The 25,368-nt window shown below is 41.6% G+C and overlaps 2 protein-coding genes across 3 annotated transcripts in view; both read left to right on the top strand.

The window, feature by feature from the left end:
• LOC119737978 (glutathione hydrolase 1 proenzyme-like) overlaps positions 1-18,178 on the top strand; it is a 30,404-nt gene extending 12,226 nt beyond the window's left edge. Inside the window, exons 1-11 of one of the 2 annotated variants that reach the window (XM_038212665.1) lie at positions 423-570; positions 6,800-7,036; positions 7,908-8,125; positions 9,703-9,895; positions 12,136-12,299; positions 13,212-13,364; positions 14,993-15,129; positions 15,972-16,225; positions 16,427-16,649; positions 17,106-17,225; positions 17,588-18,178. In XM_038212665.1, the coding sequence (XP_038068593.1) occupies positions 509-570; positions 6,800-7,036; positions 7,908-8,125; positions 9,703-9,895; positions 12,136-12,299; positions 13,212-13,364; positions 14,993-15,129; positions 15,972-16,225; positions 16,427-16,649; positions 17,106-17,225; positions 17,588-17,734 (1,908 nt within the window). In that variant the 5' untranslated portion in view covers positions 423-508 and the 3' untranslated portion in view covers positions 17,735-18,178. Of the gene's footprint in view, positions 1-422; positions 571-6,799; positions 7,037-7,907; positions 8,126-9,702; positions 9,896-12,135; positions 12,300-13,211; positions 13,365-14,992; positions 15,130-15,971; positions 16,226-16,426; positions 16,650-17,105; positions 17,226-17,587 lie in introns of those variants that run through there. The other variant, XM_038212675.1, reaches the window with a different exon arrangement.
• Positions 18,179-21,634: 3,456 nt separating this feature from the next.
• LOC119737954 (hematopoietic prostaglandin D synthase-like) lies at positions 21,635-25,106 on the top strand. Its single transcript, XM_038212632.1, has 5 exons — positions 21,635-21,993; positions 22,136-22,228; positions 23,372-23,484; positions 23,892-23,999; positions 24,129-25,106. Exons 1-5 carry the CDS (start codon positions 21,861-21,863, stop codon positions 24,321-24,323), a joined length of 642 nt encoding a protein of 213 aa, XP_038068560.1. The 5' UTR covers positions 21,635-21,860; the 3' UTR covers positions 24,324-25,106.
• Positions 25,107-25,368: the final 262 nt, after the last annotated feature.

Raw genomic sequence — 25,368 nt, 5'->3', positions numbered from 1 at the left:
TCGCAATAAGAAAGGCCCGTGGATCGAATCCTATCCAAATTATGTCCTTTCCCCCGTTTTTCCCCCTAGTTTTCACAGTTTTCGATTTTCACCTCCCAGAACTGTTATTTTTAAGTCGGATACTAATTTTATAACAGAAAAGTGCTTTTTCTTTCCTGAATCGAGGCTCCGGAATATATTTTTTAAAGGAAAGTAAAGTCATAAATTTCAATAGGCCTACGTGCACCTTGAAGATAACAATACTAGTTTCCACTCAAGCACGGCGATAAAACCATGATGTAAAAAAAAAAAAAAAAAAAAATCGCCCCCGTCTGGCTTCCCCTTTGGTGCATGTGTATGCCAACACTGATTCAACAGGCACTCGCATGACCGATATCCGCGAATTCCACATTTCCTTTGTATCCAATTGTAATTGTTTCCTTTGCACAAATACACGAGCTCACGCAATACACCGATATCAGTCGTGACTAATGCACCGTGAAAGTGTCGAAAAGTGTTCTTGCACCCAATGAGCGAGCACGCACAACCGCTACACGAGAGTCCACAGGCAAACATGAGCAGCAAGGCCAGGTGAGTCCTTGTTAATTCGAACGCAAGAGAAACAATTATGTATCGTGCAGGACATGGCAATTACTTGTTTATTCTCTATCAGTATCTTACTTAGATGGATATAGATACATTTTGTGTAACGATGCATGTGTACGCAACGATCGTAGAGTCATTGCTCTTTGGTGCAACTAGAAGACAAGAAATAACCGCCGAGCCATAGAGCAGTATGCAGCGCGGGCGGGCGACAGCTTCCGACAGTGCATGTCATAACTGAGCAGTGTACGTGCATGTTAATGTAAACACGTCCGGATTACACTGTGACCCTGACCATGAAGTTACGACACTGACAATTATGTCTACCAATTACAATCGTGGGCTCTGTAGGCCTACTTCCTGGTAATTATCATGATGATGTTGTGGCTACGGGGTACACTATTTGGGACATATGGGGGTGTTATACGACTGATAGGGTGTGTTCATCTATTCAAACAGTGGACGTAAAATACCAGAAAACAAAGGAGAACAATATCGTCTACGATTCCCAGCATACGTCCGCGATTGGGGTCGTATATAAAACCTATGGGAGTCTTCCTAAAAATAGGGACAATAGGACGTCCACGATCGACGGTGTGAACACGACGTATAGAACCATTCCTTCGTTAGCTCAGAGAAAAATTGTATTATGCCCTGCAAAAACAAGAAAGCCATTAATAAAGCATTAATTTTTTTTCTTTTATTTTTTAGATAATACGCATATGTTACATGAACTCCAAGGACTGATGCTCCGTCAAACTCCAAATTGAAGTCTACCGACACTGTTTCTGTTTTTGAGTAGTCGATATGTGAACCCCCCAAAAAGTAGATCACGTCTCCAATATAAGGCAGGTTTTTTCTGCTTCTTATACTTTGACTGAATGGCTGGCTTTTGTTGGAAATGAGAGGGGTGAAATTATTGTCCATTTGTCTTTGATGAAAACTGTTCTTCCTCGTTTCTACTCATGAATATTAATGTATGATGACAAATTTTTGTCAAAAGCCAGCCATTCAGTCAAAGTATGAGAAGCAGAAAAAAAGCTGCCTAATATTGGAGACGTACATTTTTATTGGTTCGCATTATGGCTACTCAAAAACAGACACAGTGTCGGTAGACTTCAATTTGGAGTTTGACGGAGCCTCAGTCCTTGAGTTTATGTTCATGTAAAAAAAATCATCTAAAAATACATGTTTTTATTATATTGCTTTCTTCTTTTGCAGGGCATAATAAAATGTTGCTCTGAGCTAACGAAGGAATGGTTCGAGGCCACATTGTACGAACTGTTGAAACTTATGCATTTAGGTATGAAAACTGGTGAGGTTCTATTGCAATCAGTAATGGCGAAAAAAAGAGAGTAGTGTATGGACTAAAATAAATGTTGTTATTTCGCCCTCCCCCCTCCCTCCCTGGCCATGCATTGGCGTCGCCAGGATTTTTTTGTAGCAGGGGCGAAACAAATTTTTCCCCTAAAATCCTTTTACTTTCTCTAGCATATTCTCAATTAATAATTTTGTTTAGGGTGGGCGGGGGACATTTGCCCACCACCCCATTGACACCCCTGCAGACGCCCATTTTGTTAAATGTGTATTAAAGTAATAGCAAATATGACTTCATACCTCTTTTTTTTTTTCTTTTCCGGAAAGAATGTTATGGGTTACTTCGTTTTAATTGTTTTTGTTTATCTTTGTAGCTGTCGTTGCCTGTAAATAGAAAACACTTAGTTTATGTATATAGCATATAAACCTATGCACTGAATTCAAAACTACATGTAGTGGTGACAGTTTGCCAAGTTATTCTCGCAATAAACCCTGTAATCCCTCATATTTCTGTTCATCGGTGCCTTAAGAAAGTCACTGCATGAAAGAGGGTTCTTCCTGCACCTTTTCTTTGAGAATTTTGCGTGGCAAATAAATGTAGGGCCTATGGCCTGGTACGTCTTTTGAAACTCCCGCACTAATCTCATTCAAAGTGAGCAACTGGGCTTTAAGTTTCCCGTTGTTGTTGCATTCGACGTGGCAGTTCCTGGCAGGGTGAGCTTGTCTTACATACGCAGTGTGGACTTCCGAACAAAAGACGTCCACATAATGTAGGTAGCAGCGACGAAGTGTGGACTTGCCCACGTCCACACAGTGTTTCCCCATTTCTGGAAAACAGGTTTAGAGGCATTTTTGGGTTAGGTTTATCTGTAGCAGAATGAAGAGAAACACTAAAGGGAATCATTGAAAAAAAATTGGGTTGTAAGAGTTTTCACAGTTTGAGAAAAATGAGTTTTTCCACTGGTGTTCCTTAACTACACGAAAAGAAAGGAAAGTCCACACTAGGTATGTGAAACAAGTCTGGGTGTGTACACATGTGTGAACATTCGTGGATTCGTGTAAACATATGGGAGGTCTTCCTAAAAAGTTAAGGTACAAACAAACGAGGGACAATAAGAGGTCGCCGATTGCAGGCAAATATGTGACACCCCGCACCCCCAAAAAACAATATAGATATCTGAGTCGGCATTTAAAGCTTCAGTCGGCAAATAAGTGATAACTACCAAATCAAAATAGGGAACGATGGCTTGTCACACGAACAGGCTGTTTTGCTATATTGGGTGTAAGGATGGTGTCGTAAACCCTCCCATTAATCGTTTTGCTGTCAACATATTATCATGACCATGTATAGGAAAATGTAAATAGGCCTACGCCTCAACGAAAAACTTATTTTTAGAATTTATAGAACCTATTTTTTTGTATTTGCGACTGCCGGCCGATGCGTAACAAAGAAAGTCACTCGTTCACCGCACACACTCTTTACGCCGCCATGTTTGTTTGAGTTGTCAAGATGGCGTACCCCGATAAAGGTCTATTGTTTCCGTAATTTTGATGAATAGATCTGTTAATTGTTTTTTTACAAAAACATTATGCCTTTTTTTCTGGTCATAGATGGATATGAACCAGAGGTCATTATTTTGAATATATTACATGTATGCCGCAGACCTTTAAATTCTATGGGTCTTGTTGCTATGGCGGTGCAACGAGTATTTTTCAAAGCCGTTTTTCTCTCGAAATAGTTTTCTCGATGTTCCAAAATACTGTTATCTAGTCGTGGCATTTCATCGGAATAAAATAAGAGCTACAAGGATAATTCTGTTAAGTGTATCCTTTTAAACATTGTGTTTATATTTTAAAAAGTTCAAAGGTTAATTGTCAGTATAGCGATGAAGTATAGTGTTTCCGGTATTTCCGCCACAAATCAAAATTCTAGTTATAACCGATTACCTTTTAAGAACAGAGTCCATTACAAAGTTATAATTTGTCACTTAAGCAAAATTTTAGCTGCAAAGTGAAGACTAAACTGCTGAATGATTCTGTAGTAGTCACTCATAACATGTGGATATTATATTACGCTCTGTGACGTGATCGGAAAATGAAATTTCATATAAAACTATCCCCTTGAGAAATTCCATCATATACAAACCCAAAAATGCAAGGAATTATTCATCTCTAATTTCGGCGCTTGGCTCAGTCATGGACTAAATATGAAGGGTCTAGAGTGTAGAAGATAACTGAACATACCCAATCATGTTTTTAAACCCTGTTTTGTATGCTCCACACACAAATAGGCTAAAATAAACGATTATGTAAAACGCACATAATAGTGCAACTCGGCTACGAATATTCCCTGTAGAAGATATTCACGGGTGTTTCAGTGCATATAAGTTTCATGAAATACAAAGGGAATATAAAAATGATGACCTTAACTACGTATTTGGATAATTTTAATTAACGCTAAAATGGTACCTGCATAAGACAAGATATTACGCTACTCATAGGAAATCTATATGCACTTATGGTAATAAAACAAACTATAATTGCCTCCATTAACGTTTAACCACTTCGGATGATATCGAATGGATACGTATTAGTAATTCATGCACGAAATACAAATTCACACGTTCGAAATAGTAATCCATATCACATAGCATCAAATCGCACACATAGGTCAGACAAGCCAGAATTAAAGACTTATATGTACATGAAATTCCTCTAGTATAGTGGGCTCGTCTAAATATAAGCTGTTAGCTTCTCGCAATCCCAGTGCGGCACCACACCATAACACCAACATTTCGCACTTTGATTCATCAAATTTGTTGAATATAAATGTTCCTTATTGCCGTTATGGGGTGACGCAAAATGGACATGAGTTTTGGTCTCATATGCAAATCACTCAAACTCTCTGCATTTAAGAAAAAACTTCCCCAAATCTATGTATTCATTATGTATGTACTCACTATGTACTCAATTTCTAGGAATCTCTCCAAGTTGTTATTTCACGAGTATAGTTGGACACTCATATCATCTAAGTATATTCCGAATTTCAGCTTAATCTGTTGTTGCAAACGCTAGTGTTACGCCTTGAACTATCTCCAAGCAAAATTTCGACGAGGAATTTTTTGCAGACCCTAACCCACGTGGATGGTTTGGGGACGTCTCTATAGTCCAGTACAGTTGGTCCGACGTCCCATCATCCGAAGTCCCATTGATCTGACGTCCCATAGGATTAGGGTCAGGGTTAGGGTTAGGGTCAGTCAACCTGAACCAGTGGAACTACACAGTATAATGTTTCATCGGACCAATGGGACGTCGGACCAATGGGACGTCGGACCAATGGTTCTTCGGACTATCGAGACGTAACCGGATAGTTTTCAGCAAAGGCTATAGCGCCGTAGGCGCTACGGTTGACCGATTTCGGCCCGGTAACACAATGACGAAGGGCATATTAACGTATTAATTAGCGTCAATCGACGTGACTTGGCTAGGGTCTCGGTATCGACCAATGGAAGCCATCGTTAAAGGGTGATATTTATCAAATAATAACTCGTGAAGGAACCTTTTCTCCAAATGTTTACTTCACACCATAATAAAGAACCTTATTAATATTCGTGAGACTTGAAAAGATTGACATGCATTGCAAACATCAGTCTTACAACTTTTAAAAATGCACGTAGAAAGGCCTTTTTTTTTATGCCCCGCGGCGAAGCCGAAGGGGCATACTGTTTCCGCCTTGTCCTTCCGTGGGTGGGTGGGTGTGTGGGTGTGTGTGTGGGTGGGTGGGTGTGTGGGTGTGTGTGTCCGGACAAATCTTGTCAGCACGATAACTTGAGAAATACTTAACATATGAACTTCAAATTTGGTCTGTGTATTGTTCTTGGTAATCCTAAGAGGCCTATTGCATTTGGGGCCGAAAGGTCAAGGGTCAAGGTCACAGTTGCTGAAACAATAGAAATTTTGTCAGCGCGATAACTCGAGAAATACTTTACACATTAACTTCAAATTTGGTTTGTGGATTGTCCTTGGCAATCCTGAGAAGCCTTTTGCATTTGGGGCCGAAAGGTCAAGGGTCAAGGTCACAGTGGCTAAAACAAAAGAAATTTTGTCAGCGTGATAACTTGAGATATACTTTACATATGAACTTCAAATTTGGTTTGTGGATTGTCCTTGGCAATCCTAAGAAGCCTATTGCATTTGGGGCCGAAAGGTCAAGGGTCAAGGTCACAGTGGCTAAAACAAAAGAAATTTTGTCAGCGCGATAACTTGAGAAATACTTTACATATGAATTTCAAATTTGGTTTGTGTATTGTTCTTGGTAATCCTAAGAAGCCTATTGTATTTGGGGCCGAAAGGTCAAGGGTCAAGGTCACAGTGGCTAAAACAATAGAAATTTTGTATTTATTCTGAGATCATAGGGATTAGGGATTAATTCATATAAAACCTACAGAAGACACTAATGCTGTCAATTAATGAACGTTCCATGTGACCAAGGTACATGTAAGTTGATGTTAAAAGAGTGGTGTTATGTCATGGGAACAGTCACGGTTGCGGGGCATTTGTGTTTGTAAACACACCTGACTTGTTTCTTTCTAATTTCAACGAAATAATGAACATATCACAACGATTTTTAGCACATACGTGGATCATTATACGGGAAATAAACCCTGAAAGTTGCATGAAGATACGGTCTTCCAAACGGGAGAAATTACTTTTCAAAGATTTCGCCAGCCAACGTGAACATGTCTGTGTACATGGAGTGAGTCAAAATGAAGTGCTACGTAACCTTCGAAATCGCCCTTCGCAACCACACGGCTGTACAGCTCCTTTTTTTTTTTTTAGCAGATCTCGTGTCCAAATTTGAAATGATAACAAATGGATATTTGTTCTTTCTTTATAACAGAAAACGTTGTATTTTGGGCGCCTGTGTGGTAGTTGTAGTTATCCTGGCTGCTGTAGGCCTCACCCTGGGCCTTACGCTGGGCCTCCGGGATAAAGATGACACATCTCCGCAGGTTGGCCAAACTCCGGCCAGCACGGCAGCACCGAGCGTGACGAGTCCACCCTTCCCGACGGGCTTGGGGGTTTACCGACGGGCAGCCGTGGCTACAGATTACGGTCCGTGCTCGGAGATGGCAAGGTAATGAAGGGCACACAAGACAACGTAGATGACCAACGAAGTGTGATTACTGTGCAGCATCCATTCACTGTACGAATTTTCATTTTAAAGTTGCAATTAAAGGGGTTGATGCAAACAATGCAATCCTTGAAATTACATCTTTGTGTCCCATTTCGCCTTATGCTTTAATTTTCGTTTGGCCATTTTCAAAGGTACTTTGTTGCCTTTTGTTTAAATGCTAATGCAAAGTTCCATATTTATAGGCAAACTGTGATGTCATTAAACCTTACTGTTAAAGCTAGTTCAGTACAAAAAGGTGCTGGAATTAGGATATTATGCTGTCTTACATTTTCTTTTCTTTGGTGATTTGTTGTTGTGTAAGTACATGGCAGTAAGCAAATTAGCAACCCTTTCTCACACATGTTTTCAATGGGCAAATTTTTGGGTTCACAATCTGAACACCAAATTGAACAGTGTCTTTCTAAAATGACGCCACAGCAACAGCGCCCTCAATTGTCCAGACAAAACATGGACAAGTTTAAATTTTTAAAGAAGTGCGATATTGCTTTTATTATAACTAGAAAAAAAATTAGTGTTTATTTAAGAGTAAAAAAGTGGCACAAAATGTACACTAAAGAAAAATTCATCGCATGGCCCTTTAATGTTTCTCTCGTTGATAAATCATGATGCACATATCAATTGCCCCCCCCCTCCATGATACAGAGCAATTTGGAACAGTTATTATTTTACTGTTAAGTTGTCTGTCTATAATACAGTAAATTATTGTCTTCCTTTTTAAAAACCCGTACCAAATTAATGCTTCGGCCTTATTGTCAATCACGTGTCATCTTAGTTTTCTTTTTAAACAGTGTCCATAACTTATTTTTAACAGGGACATTCTTCAAGACGGTGGATCGGCAGTGGATGCAGCCGTAACAGCCACCCTGTGCCTGGGCGTGGCTAGTCCGCAGAGCTCGGGGCTCGGCGGGGGGCTGTTTATGGTCATCTACGGCAGAAATGGCTCTACGGAGACTATCAACGCTTACCAAACAGCTCCAGCCGCAGCAGACTTTGATATGTTTGTGGACGACACAGATCAAGCCAACTACAGTAAATCGTTGCTTCGTTCCGAAAACGAAAAGTCTTTCTATGGATTCGTAAACTTGATATTATTTTGCCATTTGATGATACAAATTACCATTTTATCACCAATAGGCCTTATGCACGAGTCGGCCATATTGAATTGAAAGTGAGGAAAAAATCTTCATTTTTGGATCTTGCGAAGAGAAATGAAAGCAAGTAGATTACTAATTAATTGAAGTCTGCTTGAATAAATAATTTAAAATTTAAACATTCCCTATTGTTTTAAGCCAGATTTTCAAAAAAATATTACAGTAAAATAAGGCTGCATAAATAGTCTGGCGCCATCCCATTCAACAGTTAACAATTTAAGAAATACATTCGGGTAACTCGACAAACTTGCCAATTCGTGCATAAGGCCAATTAACTTACATTTGCCAATGATTGCGAAACTAATTTAAACTTGTTGCCTATATCTTTCATTTGTTGACGAGATCCTGACCGACTGGTACAAAACACCAACATTGGCAGACAGATTATTTTAACCCTAGAATGATGACACCTGACGGTGTTTCATTTTGTCATATTCATCTTCCAAATCAAACCGTACAGGACGGTAAACTCATGTCGCTTTACCATCTTTATCAGAACACAGGCCCGTTCCCTGATCCCAGACTGGAGGGGGGGGGGGGGAGCTCTTCGAAGCCCCGCTCAATGTTGGATTCTAGATGCTCTGTGGTGCAATCTGAGGCATTTCCTGACCACTTTCCCCTGACTTTTTGAATCCAATTTGTTCGTGTTTATAACTTGAAGGCCGTATTTATTTAGGGGAATATTCCTGGAAGTCGCAGATCCGATCTGACTTCATTCCCGCCCAAGGAAATGTTTATCGTACGTGCCTGCCGCACCCATTGATTTGCTCGACCAATGATATTATCGACCTTAAAATCCTTCGCTAAAAGCTTTGAAAACCTGGCAAATTGTTCAGTATTATGTCAAACGAGGCTTCGTCTCGTATACACAGGGTGTCGGCTAGGGCACATTGTCCCGTAATTGTAGTACTACACACCTTGTGAGCGAAAACTATTATGGGGACCAAAGGCGCCATGGGGACAGCAGACAATTCCATCGGCGTCGCCAGGACGTTTTCCGGGGGGGGGGGGGGCAAAGCACATCTTCCCTCAGAGTTTCTTAACTTTTTCAACACATTCTCAATTTATTATTTTCCGAGCGTGTGCAGGGAACATTAACAGCAATATGGCTTCCCACCTCTCTTTCCTTTCTTTGGTGCCCCCTTTTTTTGGGGGGGGGGGGGGGAAGTAACCCCCCCCCCTCGCGACGCCCATGGACAGTTCCCACAATTCCGTCCTAATTCCACAACAGATAGAAAACTTTCCCACAACGCGGTGTCGGCTATACAATCACCTTTTTTGCTTTGTACTTCAGTGATGCGGTGATAGCGGTGATTGCGGTGATAGCAGCGATGATCTCAGCATGAATACTTGTACTTATAATTGTTTTATAACATTTTAGGCTCGTCGTCGGATTTCACACGAATGCTTCACATGTAACCTACTCATCATATTTAGTTTTTCATTCATGCATAGGAGCAAGAGCCATATGTGTACCGGGTGAGTTGGCGGGATTGTGGGCAGCACATCAAAAGTACGGAGTACTGCCGTGGAAGCAGCTCGTTACACCGGTCATTAATATGGCTGAACATGGCTTTCCGCTCGCATGGCATACTGCGTACTGCCTGAAAATTCTTCAGAAAAAATTCAACCGATGGCCGATTCTTAGGTAAATTTGATTTATTGTTGGTGCTCTTTATCCATTTCCTCCGTCAAAATGGAGCTGATTTGACACAATTTAATTAGTAGGGCGGAGCCCAGTTGAGCTGAGCCGGGCCGTGCTTAGCCGAGCCAAGCCGAGTCGAGGTACACCGAGCTAAGCCAAGCAGACCCGAGCTGACCCGAACGGAGCCAAGTTGGGCCGAGCGAGGCCGTGCTTTGCCGATCGAAGCCAGTCGAGGCACGTCGAGCTAACCAAGCAGAGCCGAGCTGACCCGAACGGAGCCAACTTTGGCCGAGCCAGGCCGTGCTTAGCCGAGCCAAGCCGAGTCGAGGCACGCCGAGCTAAGCCAAGCAGAGCCGAGCTGACCCGAACGGAGCCAAGTTGGGCCGACCGAGGCCGTGCTTTGCCGATCCAAGCCAGTCGAGGCACGCCGAGCTAACCAAGCAGAGCCGAGCTGACCCGAACGGAGCCAACTTTGGCCGAGCCAGGCCGTGCTTAGCCGAGCCAAGCCGAGTCGAGGCACGCCGAGCGAAGCCAAACAGAGCCGAGCTGACCCGAACGGAGCCAAGTCGAGCCGAGCCAGGCCGTGCTTTGCCGACCCAAGCCGAGTCGAGGCACGCCGAGCTAAGCCAAGCAGAGCCGAGCTGACCCGAACGGAGCCAAGTCGAGCCGAGCCAGGCCGTGCTTTGCCGAACCAAGCCGGGTCGAGGCACGCCGAGCTAAGCCAAGCAGAGCCGAGCTGAGCGAACGGAGCGACGTCGAGCCAAGCCGAACTGAGCCCAGGCTATCTTTTGCGACCGCATTGTCTGTACAGCGCGTCCAAAAATACCCGCAACATTTTTTTGCGAGGTTGGAACCTTACCTTTATCCCTTGTAAGTATTTGATTTTCAGTAAGGTTTGATTTTCAAAAGGGGTTTTGAAATGATTCGTGTTCACATCCATTGATACGTGTCAAAAAAAACCAACCGATTTCAAGGAAAATCTCTTTTAAATATCAAACCAATACTCGCCAGGGATAAAGTTGAGATTCCAGCTTGTGTTTCTGCGCTGACGCTAGAGGCTTGCAAAAAAAGTTGCTGGTATTTTGGGACGCGCTCTATATACCCCATGGGGTTTATGCACAAGGGATTACTCCTTTATCTGTGAAAAAGCGAAACGATGTCGCTTCAGCGCATCAAATAGTACATGAGGTGATATTAGTTTATCCCCGCAATTTTCTTCTTCTTCAACCAAGTAAAGCTATTCAGGCGCGGATCCAGATGGGGGGTTTTGGGGGTCAACCCCCCCCCCAGCTCTGTCAAAAAAAAAAAAATTCTCATACAAATTCCTAAAACATAAGTCGACCCCCCCCCCCCCCCCCCCCCCGCTGTGACACCCCCAAAAAAATTATACTGGTGTAATGTCCGCCTGTTCAAAATACGGTACACCATTCTGTAATAAGTGTTAATAATCGTCGAATTTGAACAGCGCCCCCTATTGAAATTGGTACATTCCCCTCCCCCCCCCCCCCCAATTTTTTGATTTTACGGAGGCCAAGTGTCCGGAGAAAAAAACGTGTGTACATTTTCAGATTTTTTGGCTGATGAAACCCCCCCCCCCTGCGAAAATTCCTGGATCCGCCCCTGGCATTCGTTAAACAAAACACGAGATAGAAATACTTCATCATGTGATTTAATAACTTAAAATGGCTTAGTTTTCAAGTGAGTACTGCATGCTATCGTGGCGTGATGGAATATTATTATTTTAAAAAGAATTGAACTGGACATCGCGGTTTAAAACACAAAAACGTAAGTATTTTTCTCGCAATATCTGTTTTTAACAAGTCGTACTTATCAAACCAATAAATGTAACTTTTTTGGTGATTTATGATTTAACAGAATTAAAGTCCGTTATCCCTGAAGCATGTGCATGATGATCAGTGGCTATACTTGGTTGCAGAAAAAAGTAATTGCGCCCGTCCCTTCCGCTTCTTTGAATTGAGACAAACACTGCCCATGTTTAGTGATGGAACAGTGTTTCTACAAATTTCGAAAGGGTTAGGGATCCCGAATATATTGCCAAGGACTATTGCTCGTAAGCCTGAAAACTTGAAAGAGCACACAATGAAACATTAAATACTAACCTTTAAGGGATGTGAGGAAATCTGCGCAATCAGGCAGAGGTCGTAGGGTAAAGAAAAATACAAGAGGAAAGAAAGCGATACTGCGCAAACCTAACTGTCTGACGTTCGTTCTGGTTCTCGTAGAGAGCTGTACACGAAGCCCGACGGATCATTGATGGAGTCGGGAGATAACATCACAGCACCTGCTGGTCTGGTGCAGACGCTCCGTGCAATCGCTGAAGGGGGCGTTACGGCACTGTACGGTGGAGACGTGGGTCGGAAACTTGTCCAAGATGTCAGAGACCAAGGTATTAAGCAATAATTAATTCGTATTGCTTCATTCCAAAACCGCGGGTTCTTTTCTGCCTAGATTTGACTTAATCTCTTCCCGTTGAAGGATTCTTAGATGTCAAGACATCATTATTTCGTATTAAAGGTTCAGATAGCTCCAGACGGGCAAAGGAGTAATTTCCCTGAAAAGTTTGTCTCATCAGATGGTTTCATTCATAACATTGTTAAAGTAGGGGATGTGTTAATGCTAGATGCACAGGTATTTTTTTGTACAAAAAAATATGAAGAAGACAAAACAACGCCGAGACAAGTTTTCCGTGCCTTCTTTCCCCGCTTGATACGCAACTCAATCCAGTCAGGAGTGGTCTGGGTTCATGATTCTACTGAGTACATTTCTAAATGAATCTAATCGGAACCTTTGCCTAATAAATTCATACTTGTGATGGCGTAACTAGAGTTAAACTTCTAGGGGGCACCACTGGGGTGCACCGATATTTCAAGGGGGCACTGAAGGCAACAAATGAATTGTTTTTGTACAATTCAAGATTGTATGTGGGGGGCAACCGGGGGAACGGACCTCCGCTGGGGGATGTGACCCAAGTGGCCCCTATAGTTACGCCACTGTTTGTGAGGTAGAAGATAGACTAGTCTGAGTCTGAGTCCACAGGGATCTGCTGTGACCAAAGTACAAGACACGTTTTTTTTTTAAAAAATCCCCAGTATAGCCGACAGCGTTATTATTTTTGTCGGGGAGTTGAAGATGGAAATATTCGATTGAGTTCTTGGTTGATACTCCACTGTTGCCATCAGCGATTTAATAGCGTTTTACTGAGCTTAAAGACTGTTAAGTGGAATTTTGACAATTCAATTATGCTTCACTCAAATACATGACAACCAATTACCATTTGTTTTTGCTCACGTATAAACAGGTGGAATAATGACTTTGGAAGATTTGACCAGTTACAACGTCACTTGGGAAGATCCCGTCGTGTTAAACATGGGGGAAGGCCAACGTCGTGTAATGTCCACACCGGTTACATCTAGTGGAAACCTTGTGCAGTTTACTGTCAGCATTATGGACGGTGAGCCATACAAGATCCAATGTAATCTCTATAGCGTCCGCAAATGAGTTAACTAATTAACCATGAACATCTTTACAAATGTTTGACGATCTTGTATAGGAAGATGTACTCTGGGTTATAGGTATCATATCAGTAATGACTATTAGTTTTGAGATATAGCAAACGATTGGAGGGCGCTATTGGTTTGGGTAAATGCAAGACGTGCAATCTTAGTATAAAAGTTCAAATACTATTCTTTTTAAAAAATACTCAGAACTCTCACAGGTGTTCAAGCAGCATAGAAAACTGATGATCACAATTTTTGGTGGGTTGACTTATGGAGAAATTCTCACCTAAAGAAGACGAACGATGTTTCCCAAACCGGAATTGTAGCCATTTTGAATAAAGGGTCCCTCCACAGCATGGCTAAATAGCGCAAGTTTTTGGACCCAATTACATTCAAAAAGCTTAGAGTTTGAAGCCCGAATTCCAGGCCAGAGGTGCAGTTTCACATGTCTTCAAATCTCCAATTCCATGGCTTTCAGAACTCTCTAACATAGAATAATATGAGTTGTATATTTTTGATTTCTGAGCTCGGCGGAAGGATTTTTAGCCAAATTACTGGGGTGTACTACTCTTGCACATCGCAATTTCGCTTCTTCACAAATGTGACACTCGTCGTCTGCAATCAGACGGTTGTTGATCCATGATGTCATTTTTCTGGAGTTTGTCAGCAAATTGGTGACAGCGCGTTACATGAGCCTTTGGAGCAATTCCTGTGTTACAAAAAAGATGGCGACCGTAACTGTGTACGTGTAAGAAACGAAATGTTGAGCACCTAGGCGGGCAGGCAACATGATCACCAAAGAAGTTTCATTCGGTGCCTCTTAAGTAGAGATACGCTGTTGGAGTGAGAACTGGATAAAAGCCTAAATTACATCATAGTCTAATCAGTGGCAACCAAAGGCGAGGATTTGTTTTCCGGTAGAGTTCTTTTTCTCCTAGTTGGGATGCATCATTAACATTTCAGATATTTGTAGTTGGTTCCTGTATGAACTGGAAAACAAAGTTGGCATCTTATTTTTCTCTTTTTGGGGGGAGGGGCAGGGGTAGTCTATTACGCGTGAACAGATTTGCTGATTAATAAGGCAAGACCCCGCCTCTTGACTTCCTAGATTTTGACCATTCAGCGGGCACTTTCTGTATAGGCCTATCAGGTCTTCGGTCATTCACCCGTTGCACGTCATAGACATGGAAAACAAACTGTAACGGCGCGCGGCATCATGTTATGCGAATGCGCTCCAGGCTGTTGTTGTATAACAAAATACTGCATTCGAATTGACCAATCATAGCGTTAGTTCTGATTTGGGAATGAAATAACGTCACGATTGAGTAAAGTCGACTCCGATTGGCCGGTGCGCGGCTTGCATAAATTTGCATGTCGAGAGATGTCAGACGTGATCGACCGGAGAGATAGGGCTCCGTGGAGAACGGGTGATACTCAGGGCGGGTGTAGGGGTGTTCTTTTTTTGGAGGGAGATGGTGGGTAGGCTTACTTAGCAGAAGTGGAATCATGTTGGCTGAGTCGGTCTTATTTTCGTTATTTTGGTGATTTTGTAATCATGTTAAGGTTTGTTGTTGTTTTGCAGAGTGTAACTTGGCTAGCGTGAACCTCAGCTCGTACGAGGGCAAACTGAAAATGTACCACTATTTCATAGAGGCTAGCACGTTTGCTATCGGCCTGAGGTTGCACTCGGGAGATTTCGGCAAAGCGGAAACTAAAAAAGTAAGTGACGTACGGGACTTTTCAAGAAATTGGCAGCGTGTAGTCATTATATTTCGAGATGAACCACACGAGTAATATAGGTTTTCCAGGCCAGTTTCCTGAAATGTTGAATCACTTCTGAAAATCTGTCATTCGTTTTCATCTGAATTTGAATGCACGTCTTTAATCCCATTTCAATTCAATGAAAGTTCAATCGTTTTTGTTGTCCGTGAATTCGGTTTTGAGAAACAGACGGCCAATTACGAAACGTGCTTTCATTTACGCAAGCATGCCTTTTCCAAATTGATGTCAAGTACAACTTATTTGATTGATGCTGAATGAAAAAGAAACCCCTAATTGTATCTGGTGCCGATGGCATTAAACTAAAAGTGAAATAGAATGGTGAATGTTTGAAATCGCCCTCCAAAAGCGAAAAAAAGAAGTCTCGTAAACGATCCTGATGAATGGACATAAACGAAAGGTGCTGCTAAAATCGAATGCTCTGGTAACGAAAATGAAACTCGTGTTAAGAGCGATTCTCGAATTCAGACGAAAATGAATGACCGATTTTCAGAAGTGAATTAACATTTAAGGAAATTGGCCGGGAAAACCTATATGTTGGGATGGTCATGGTGAAAGTGAAACGCTCCTTGCCTTTAAATTAGCCGTTTTTACCACAATTTCATCATCTTTTCAGAAATCAGGTAGCTGCAAATGAGGGTGTCTTAAGAAAGCATGTGAGCCTTAAGAACAGGGGTGGGCCGTGATTTGCGGATTGAGCCCCTGCACCGGCGATGGAATGATTTAAAATATCCTCACAATAATGGCCCATCTTAACGCTGTATTTTTTTTTAACCCATCAGTCTGTAGCTGCTTTGTCGTCCAAGGAGTACGCCCGGACGATCTGTTCCAAGATCAACGAAACCTACGTTACGTATCCCTCCGGTCGGGATTACGACACTTTCAATGACCTTCCCGAGACCTCCCGAGCAGACCCGGCGCTAGAGCAAGCAGATGAAGGAGAAGCTGTGGACACAATGAATGGAGATACAAGTCACCTGAGCGTCTATTCTGAGCAAGGGGATGCTGTGTCGATGACTACATCAGTAGGACGATAGTGAGTTGGCAATTGTATCCACACATTTCAGCTGCCAAAGTAGGGCATGTTATACAGTACATTAACGTCTCAATTTAGATGTTTTTCGCTCCAAGATATCAGCCTGCGACACAGCTGACTAACCATGTCAAAATCTCTAAACTTTACTAATATCCTGGTATTCAAACCAATTGTAGTTGCGACATTTTTTTTACGTATTAGTTTTGGTAGTCGAACCTTTTCCAACCAGACCGGAATCTTCCTCAATGGCCACATGGGTAACCTCTACTACAACGGCCGGTCACCGTCATGGGAGGCTAACAGACTGGCTCCGGGCGCCCGGGTTATGTCTACCATGAGCCCCTCTATCATTGCTGATGAGGGCGGAGCCTTGGGAATCATCGGGTCGTCGGGAGGTCTGAGAATTATCTCTACGAATGCATGGGTGAGGCAGAGTTTAAATCTTATCAAATACGATGCCATGTTCCTCGAGAGATTCCCCCACCTGGAGGGGTTAAAAAGCATTTTATATTTGAAATCGACAGAACGTTTCAAATAAGTGATCACAAGAAAACTAGGAGAATTTGACCTTTGAAATAAAGTCTCGGTCAGTAGTTTAATTCCCCCCCAAGTTCTCAGTACTAGATTAAAAATATTGTCCGCATAACGTATTGACACCATTCTTTTGTTGTTTTCTTGGGTTAATAATTATCCTTTCAACGTGCAAACGTCTTCAGTTTTAAGCTTTTCTCTGTTTGCGTCAAAGCGCAGGCGCTGCCAAAGGCATTCAAATGTCCCTCCCAGTTCCCCTAGCTCTCTTTTTAGAACCGATGAGGGCGTATTACCTTCATTACGTTCAGTCCATTAAAAGTGATGTTTGCTTCTTTTCTCAACCCAACAGGTGCTGCTGCGTTCTCTCTGGGGAAGTGAGTCGCTGTCGGAGATGATCGATTCTCCCAGGGTTTATCCCTACAGAAGTGTCTCTGTCAGCCGTACTTACTACGAAAAGGACTTTCCTGAGGTAAAATACTGCTGTCATTATTTACATACTATAGACTGTTAAAGAAACAAAACCCAAGAATTCTGAAATGACTTATTGTGTCAATCGATGTCCAATAATGTGATCAATGTCTGTGAATACTACGAGTGACAAGCACATTGCTGTAAGGGGAAAATAGTAAGGTTGTTTTTTTCAGTTACAACAAAATGTTTGCTTTAAGACTTGTCCATGATTTAACATTTTGAAAAAAAACCCCGAATTTGTGGAAGAGTACGAACAATACAAGCAACAACTTGGGTCAGGATGCCCTTTTTTGGAGGTTGAAGTTATGAGAACCCGAGTAGTGAAATGAATTACATGAAGCCATTTGTTATTGTTTCCAGGATCTTGTCGAAGGGCTGAAGGCCATGGGGCACAACATGGTTTCCACCTCGTCCTTCGCTGCTGCCCAGGGCATACTCCGTGGACCCGGGCCGGTTATCCAGGCGCACTCGGACCGACGTAAACATGGATATCCCGCCGGTTACTAACCAACCATTCTTCCTGCCTCGTCCCCGGGGTTTACCTTATTTCAACCTCGTTTCTAATGGTATACTGCTGGGTGTGAAACTCAGTGTTGTAGTAGAGTACTTTTCCCCCGAGTACCGAGTACTGCCGAATACTAATAGGTTACCGAGTGCAAGTACTTGGCCCAGGCCCAGTCAGACCTATACACAAACCCACTCACGGCTAGCTGTTAAATGTGTTTTTTTTCCGGACGCGCACAAAGAGAAAAACCCAAACTTCGATTTCTTGGCAAGCCAATCAAGCCAACCATTTCCAACTGAAAGTATATCGCTAATAACGTAATAAGGCTGTAGTAAGTCAAGCTATACCAATTTCTTTCTAGTACTGCTATTCGAGAACGAGTACTTTGATGATCGAGTACATTTTCGACACGTCGAGTATACGAGTACTTTGCTGCCCGAGTGCGAGTCCCGTCATTTCGAGTACGAGTACTTTGCCATTCGAGTACGAGAACGAGTACGAGTACTACAACAGTGGTGAAATTGCTTCCTGTATCCTGATTCGAAGAAGCAGTAGCAAGCAATGGATTTATATCGTGTACTTTGTGCTTTTATTTTCAACGTGTATTACGTATTTTAGCGTTCAATGTGAATTTACGTCCACTCCACCTTAAATACAATCCCCATTTTTCCATTTTGCTTATAATAATACATGTATGTAATGTGATACTATACAGGCTGGATAAGATTACATTTTAGATTTGAAGATTATGTTTTTATCCTAGACACAGCACACACACACACAATTTCCAATTTAATTTCTAATAATAATTTCTGTATTTCTAATATGCATACTTGGGCAAGATTTTGAACATGCAAATAATCCAGTACCAGCGTTATAGAGGGGGTTGTGATGGGGAGATGTTGTTGCCAAGAAACCGAACGTTTCTTCGCGCCAATATCTCCCTAATTATGTCCCCACCATAATTAGACAGCGTCGCCTACGGCTAGTCGGTCACGTTTATCGCCATAATGAGCCAGCTAGTCCAGTTTTCCTCTGGAATCCTGATGCCCCTCGTCGTAGAGGTCGTCCCAAAATGACCCTGAAAACATCCATCGAGTTGGTAACTGGTCTGGGCGGTCCATCTCTTTCCATCACTATGCTTGACAGAGACAGTTAGGCCCAACTCATCATGAAAGTGAATTGAATGGAGAAGAAAAAGTAGTGATGGAGTCTATTGCTCGACACCGCAGGAACGAGCCTATTCTTCCAGTTGAACAATGAATTAAAGAGCGCCCTCATGGGTTGTCCAACTAATCCTGGAATTGATCGCTGGACTTAATTCCGCTGGTACATTTTTTTCTTCCTCAAACTACATGTAGTAAAGTCATTAATGACCTAATCTGTAGGTTTATTAAATCGTAGGTTGTACATGATCTAATCGTAGGCTGTCCCGGCTATTTTAAAATGTTTATCTTTCAAATTCATTGATTCGTCCAGCAACACTGACATAGGCCTAGTGTACTTCCAATGATTAATTTACCCTGAAAGCGCCATTCCAACACTTTTCCTTTTATTTGTAATGTTCTCTGAGAATAAAGTTTCTCTGATCTCAGTACACTTGCGACAGTGTGCCGTTTGTGCTTGAGGAAACAATGAAAATGCTTAACCATACAACTAAACTAATTTACTTAACATAAGTATTACTGTAACAGTGATTGATATAAGACGAATTCGATCTCTAAATGATGCCATTCGACAAATTCAATATCTGTATCCACGAATATTCTTGATCTAGTCCTTAAATGTGTTGATCAAAATTTAATTTTTCTTATACCTAAATTGATTTTAATCAAGTCTTTCTGATCGTTTAAAAAAATGTCACTTTTTTCATGGCTTTGGCGAATTTTAATTAAATTGAAGTTAAGTCTGAGAACCATTCCGTTACTAACTGACGCAAAAGAATTATTGTCCTTGACTACACTTAGTTGCAGAAAAAGTGCTGCCCGCTTTGATACGAACGTGCAACTCCAAGCGGACAAACTTTGCCTAGTGTCCCAGCTTTGGCTTTTCCCGTTCTTCTGGATGCAGACCAGTACATTGGTCCGACATTGCCTACGCCGGCCAAATCACGATTTGCATGCCCTCAAAATCTTCAGTATTTTTAGCATACTGTTGGCCATAAACTTGAGGGTTTGTAAAAAACAAAATATGGGTGAAAGCCGTGCACAGGACTGTGAGCTTGTAGTTCCGATCAATTTGGATGAAATTGGGGCCCTAAAAGCGCTCTATTTTTGCAATGGAGTGTAGGCATCGTTTTTCAAAATAGCGGAGGACTTCAGGACTTTTTTTCAGAAGTGATCATCTTTGGATGGCAATTTCTCCTAAATGTCATAAGTTGACCCCAAAAAATTGAAAAAGAAAATGAAATATTTACTGGTCTGCAACCTTTAATTTCAAATGGCGTCGTCCATCGTTGCGGTGCGCATGCGCTTTATATTTCACGACGGTGTTTTTTCACGAGGAAAACGTTATGCATTTCTACAGTTAAGCAATCGAAACCTGGCGTTTAAGCTTTCTCAAAAATATGTTTACGATATTGCTAACTCCATAATCAGTATGATATGATGTCATTTAGATGCACCACCATTACCGCTAAAGGGCGTATAACCATTTTTTCCTCAATTATTCGTAAAAAAAAAGACCACTTATTTTGTCTATTTTCCACAGACTTCCAACAAATGCGAAATAAATTATATTTTCAGACTATCTTGCTGCTGGTTAATTTAGCCTCCGAGCTATTAATATTCAAAAATATAATAAAATAATCTTGTTTATTGACATTTTGTGAAAAGAGTCACAGTGAGACTGTCTGGCAAGCATGGCCTTACAACTGATCACCGATGATCACATTTAAAGCCGGAGTCCATCATTTGCAGCTATCCAAAAAAGTAACTGGCGCAATTATTGTTGAAAAACACACTGGTTGAAAGATAGTAAGAGGACTAAACTTCCTGTGAAATTATTCTTTTCTGACAAGCTCTCATTTTGAAGAAATCAACGAAAAAGGCATTTCCAACGGTGCGTCTTAAGACGCACCGTAGGAGAATTTAAATTAGTAGTTCGTTTTGTTATTCGGCGCAGCGCGCGCAAGCATTGGCACGACGCACAGGCGCGCGCGGCTGCTATAATTCGTCGGATCAGTATGCGACATCGCGTAAAGCTACAATTCAAAACAATTCAAAACATGATTTAGCAACTTTTGATTTGAAATTGAGATCCTAGAATGCTGTTTTTCTCGGAATATAGGGCCTACAGCTGAAGCTAAGCCGAACTTCATCAGGTTAGTTGTTCAGAACCCTTCTTTAGATTTTGAACACTTTTGTTGCTTCAAACGAACAAAATGCACAATTTACATATGATGGACTATGTCTTTAAGGTTACGATATTAGACATGTTAAGAAGTTCGTTACTGCATAACAGATCATAACGCCAGTTACACCAAGAAGCTTCTATACAATATTATTGCATAGCCAGCGTTTGGTTTTTAAGTTGGTGGCCCGGGGGGGGGGGGGAGTGACACAATCACTCACCTTTGTTACCTCACTGCTTCTCCACGATAGCACCAGCTCTCAAAGTATTTTGGTTTCAGTTAGACTGCATATGTGTATGTAATGCTTACAACAATGTGGACCCGCAGCATATAAACAACCAGTACAAGAGCCCATATAGGGGGGGGGGGGGGTTGGCTCAGACTCCACGCAACAATTACGAGCACTTGCACTAGCTAGCACCCCGGCGCTAGATCGCTCGTCCATTTATACTTACGCACGTAGGCCTTCCAGGGTTATATTATAGACGTGAGAACCATTTTATCTTGCTGTGACCTTTTTCAAAGGTTTTTGCCCCTGAGAGTGCAAACCGTGTTGTGTTGAACTTTGATACCTGCATGAATGACTCAGCAAGCAAACCTTTAACTTGGCTGTTGATTTTGTGGGGAAAATCCTTATCATACGATGACTTGCTGATTCGCGGATCTCTCATACGTTACCTCCCGCTTCGTTGTCGGCAGACGAAGAATACTGAGGTTTTTGCTAACAGCCATATTTCAACAGCTTCAAATCATCAAAATCAATCCTTCCACCTGCCATGGTGAAATACGTGATCCACTACTTCAAGTTCAATGCCCGCGCTGAAAGCCTTCGTTTGGCTTTCAAGCTAGCTGGCGTCGACTACGAAGAGTTAACCATCGAAATTCCAGAATGGCCAAAAGTCAAAGCAAGTGAGTTCCTTGCCCAATGAAATTGTTGAACTTTTTGTAGGTTTCGGGTCGCACTTCCGAACCACAAAGAAGGGGTAGGGAAGCAATAATGTGGAAGGATGAGCCAATACATTTCATTTTGAACGTCTTTATTTGAATTTAGAATATCCCACTGGGCAATTACCGGCGTTGGAGGTGGACGGGAAGTTGATCGGGCAGACGAAGGCTTGCCTGCGATATCTAGCCAAGGAATTCGGTGAGCATTATCCTTCAACACATTGTCTTATAGGTTCGCTCATAAGGGCCTGACCCGGCCTCTGCCGTGCCAATGTTAATACACTCCAAGATGTTTGAATTTCATGCGGCAGAGGTTCGAAATTTGATGGCGTACTGATGTCCCATCGGAATTCGCGTGTCAATTTTTGGCGGTATAATATCAGACGCCTGCATGAAATCAATCCATGACACAATGTAATTTGAGCTACCCGGCCCTCAAAGTCCACCATTCACCCCAGATTAACCCCTGGTATCCCTCAGGCCCTAAACAGTCAATAAAACCAGACACTAACCTCCTCGATGCCATTTGACAGTTCCATTTTGGTCACAGGGGTGATCGAGGTAATCCCTATGTGAACAATGCATTTGTACACAAGCCTATGTAAATGCGCACAAGCACACTAGGTTTTCCCGCCAATTTCCAACCCCTCCAGTAGGATCACAAGACTGACACCCCCTCTAGTGGATGTACCATGGTCCATACTAGGATCAAGTGATAGATGACCTGGGCATGGCTACCACGTGGCTGGGACAATAAAAAACAAAGAAATGCGGAAGTGATTTTATTCACACTGACTCCGGCTAAGCTCAGCCGTACACAACTGCAGAGCGGTTAATTAGCCTGTTGTTTCTTTCCATACGATGTCATTATAACATTTTTCTTGGTATTTTTGTACAAATACACCTGTTTGTAGTAAAAACAATTCAAAACAAATCGAGGAGTTTTCAATTGCTGCCACACGCGTCATGCGTATTGTGTTTTCCTTTAGACTTTTAAGACTTAAGAAAAATTATCATAAAAAAGATTAAGACGAAAACACAATTGTCCATATACATGTGTACAATATTAAGAATAAAGGTCTTTGTGCAATGATTATAAAAATGTCTATTCGTCTTTGTGCCCGCGCTATACCCCCCCTCCCAAAAAAAATTCAAAAACAAATAAAAAACAACAATTGACTAGAGACAATCGGATCTGGCTGGTTGGAAGTTGTTATGTGATGTTGACCGCCTTCAAAAGACATTTTAACAAACAATACTTCATGTGATAAACAAGACTTCATTTTCTTCAAATGTGATGAACGACATTTTTTTTTAGAAAGGTTATTTGTCGTTTCTTTAGGGCTTTACGGAAAGACTTCCCTTGAAGCAGCATACATTGACCAGGCTATGGACATGGTGGAGGACATCTGGCCGGAATTCGAGAATATTTTCCGTGGTCCTTTTGCAAGTCAGGTACTAGAGTTTCAAACGTAGATCCTAACTCAATTGGGGGAGGGTGTGGAGACCAAAACATGTTTAGGGTCCCTTTCCATTAAAATAACCAAACAAACAAACAAACAAACAAACAAACAAACAAACAAACAAACAAACAAACATACAAACAGACAAACACCCCAACACCCCAATAACCCAACAAACAAACAAACTTACAATCACCAACAAACAAACAACCGGGCAAACGAAGAAACACTGAGAACAAGATGCCGTTACCCTACAGTCTAACCTATATCCCCGTCCCCGAACAAAACAAATGAACAATGATAAGCAGCTAACCAAGCAACCAAACATCAAAATTTAATTGTTTTAATGAAGATCTTAAAGTAACACTTATTAACGAAAACATTACAATTGTTTTTGAGGCCGTGAGAACAGAAACGTTCTTAAAAGAGAGGGTCCCACCCGTCTATGACGCCTTGGAACGCTTACTGGATCTGGAGCAAACTGGGGACTTCTTCGTCGGAAACTCGGTAAAAATCTTTGAGGTTTACAGTGAATAATCTTGCCATTAAAACATTAAAAGCAACATGTGATCACGCTGGTAACTAATCCAAATACTGAGAAAAGCACGTTTGTCCTTTACTGCTTTGTATTTGTAGATCACAGCGGCTGATATCTTTTTCTTCGCCGCATCTGATCTTGTGAACGCCACGGGCAAGGGCGCCAACTCCTTGGAGAAGTACCCGAAGCTTACCGCCCTCAGGAGTCGCATTGCTGCCAACCCAAAAATCGCAGCATGGCTGGCAGTGCGACCAGCCGAAGCGTCGTTTGACCAGGATTTTACCCGTGAGTGAGATCAAGCCTGCGCAGCCTAGTCCGTCAGGCCGTTCATTTATTGCACACACAAAATACCGTACTCATGGTTATTAACGCGCGTAGGTCGGCTTAAATATTTACAAAAATGTTCACCTTTGAATTGAGATGTTTGGTTTTCAAAAACTGTTAAAAACCCTTTACTTGTTAGATTTATATGTAGTTTTGAACTTGAAATATCGAATGAACAACTGATTCATGATAAGCTATTATTAAGTACAAAATGATGATATATTGAGGGATTGACATATGCTACAATCTGCGCACTGTCTGCCTGAATTGGAAGAACCCGTGTAAGATATTTCTTAGAAATTCAATTTATTGCTAAGTAGTGAACGAGCTATACCTGTGTTTGTACTTGCTATCTCATTATTGGTGTTAGCAGATATATCGCTACCAAGCATTACACACTTCATGCCACCGTTCATTAACTGCTACAACTCTAGCATCCAATAGTGTCTCTGTCTTTGCCCTTTGTTTAAGATTCGTGTTTGTCTGATGATGTGTCGCGTGTATATCTATTAAGTCTGTGACCTTGTATAATTTAAAACAATATCACAACAGTTGTGAAGTTGGGATGTTTTATTACAGTGTATGATGTTTTCCGTCAATTTGTGTCCTTCTTGCTTAATATATTCTACATCTATACAAATACTCCAATTCATTATCTTTCTGTGACGTCACTGATAACAATGCTTACAATATTCGTTGTGTAGATCATAGCCAGAAAAAGGATGTGTAATAAACTTGCGATGATGAAAAAAAATGACCTTTTTTTGCTCGTTATTTTGTTTTCAAAAATCAAACAGAAAAGCGCATGCAATAAATAACACGTTTGTGCTTTTGAAATAATTCGATTATAGTAACTATAGTTTAAATTTGTACCCAATTGTAATTTACTTCCAGCTGTTTATTTCAATTTTTTTTTCTGTCTAGGAAGTTCATTTAGCTTCTCTTTATTATATCTAAGCATATATGACAATTCGTAATGCATTCTCAAACGAACTTGCGTGGTAGTATTTGAAA

Source organism: Patiria miniata, unplaced genomic scaffold (assembly GCF_015706575.1).
Source record: "Patiria miniata isolate m_02_andy unplaced genomic scaffold, ASM1570657v1 HiC_scaffold_10, whole genome shotgun sequence".
NCBI classification, from domain to species: Eukaryota; Metazoa; Echinodermata; class Asteroidea; order Valvatida; family Asterinidae; genus Patiria; species Patiria miniata.
The sequence above is the reverse complement of the archived record's forward strand: the minus strand, read 5'-3'. Positions and strand labels throughout refer to the sequence as shown.

Excerpts from the sequence above, each read along its gene's own strand:
- LOC119737954 (XM_038212632.1), top strand. The coding sequence starts at position 21,861 with ATGGTGAAATACGTGATCCACTACTTCAAGTTCAATGCCCGCGCTGAA. Across the intron at positions 21,994-22,135 it reads ATGGCCAAAAGTCAAAGCAA|AATATCCCACTGGGCAATTA; the intron begins GTGAGTTCCTTG and ends ATTTGAATTTAG. Across the intron at positions 24,000-24,128 it reads ACTTCTTCGTCGGAAACTCG|ATCACAGCGGCTGATATCTT; the intron begins GTAAAAATCTTT and ends TTGTATTTGTAG.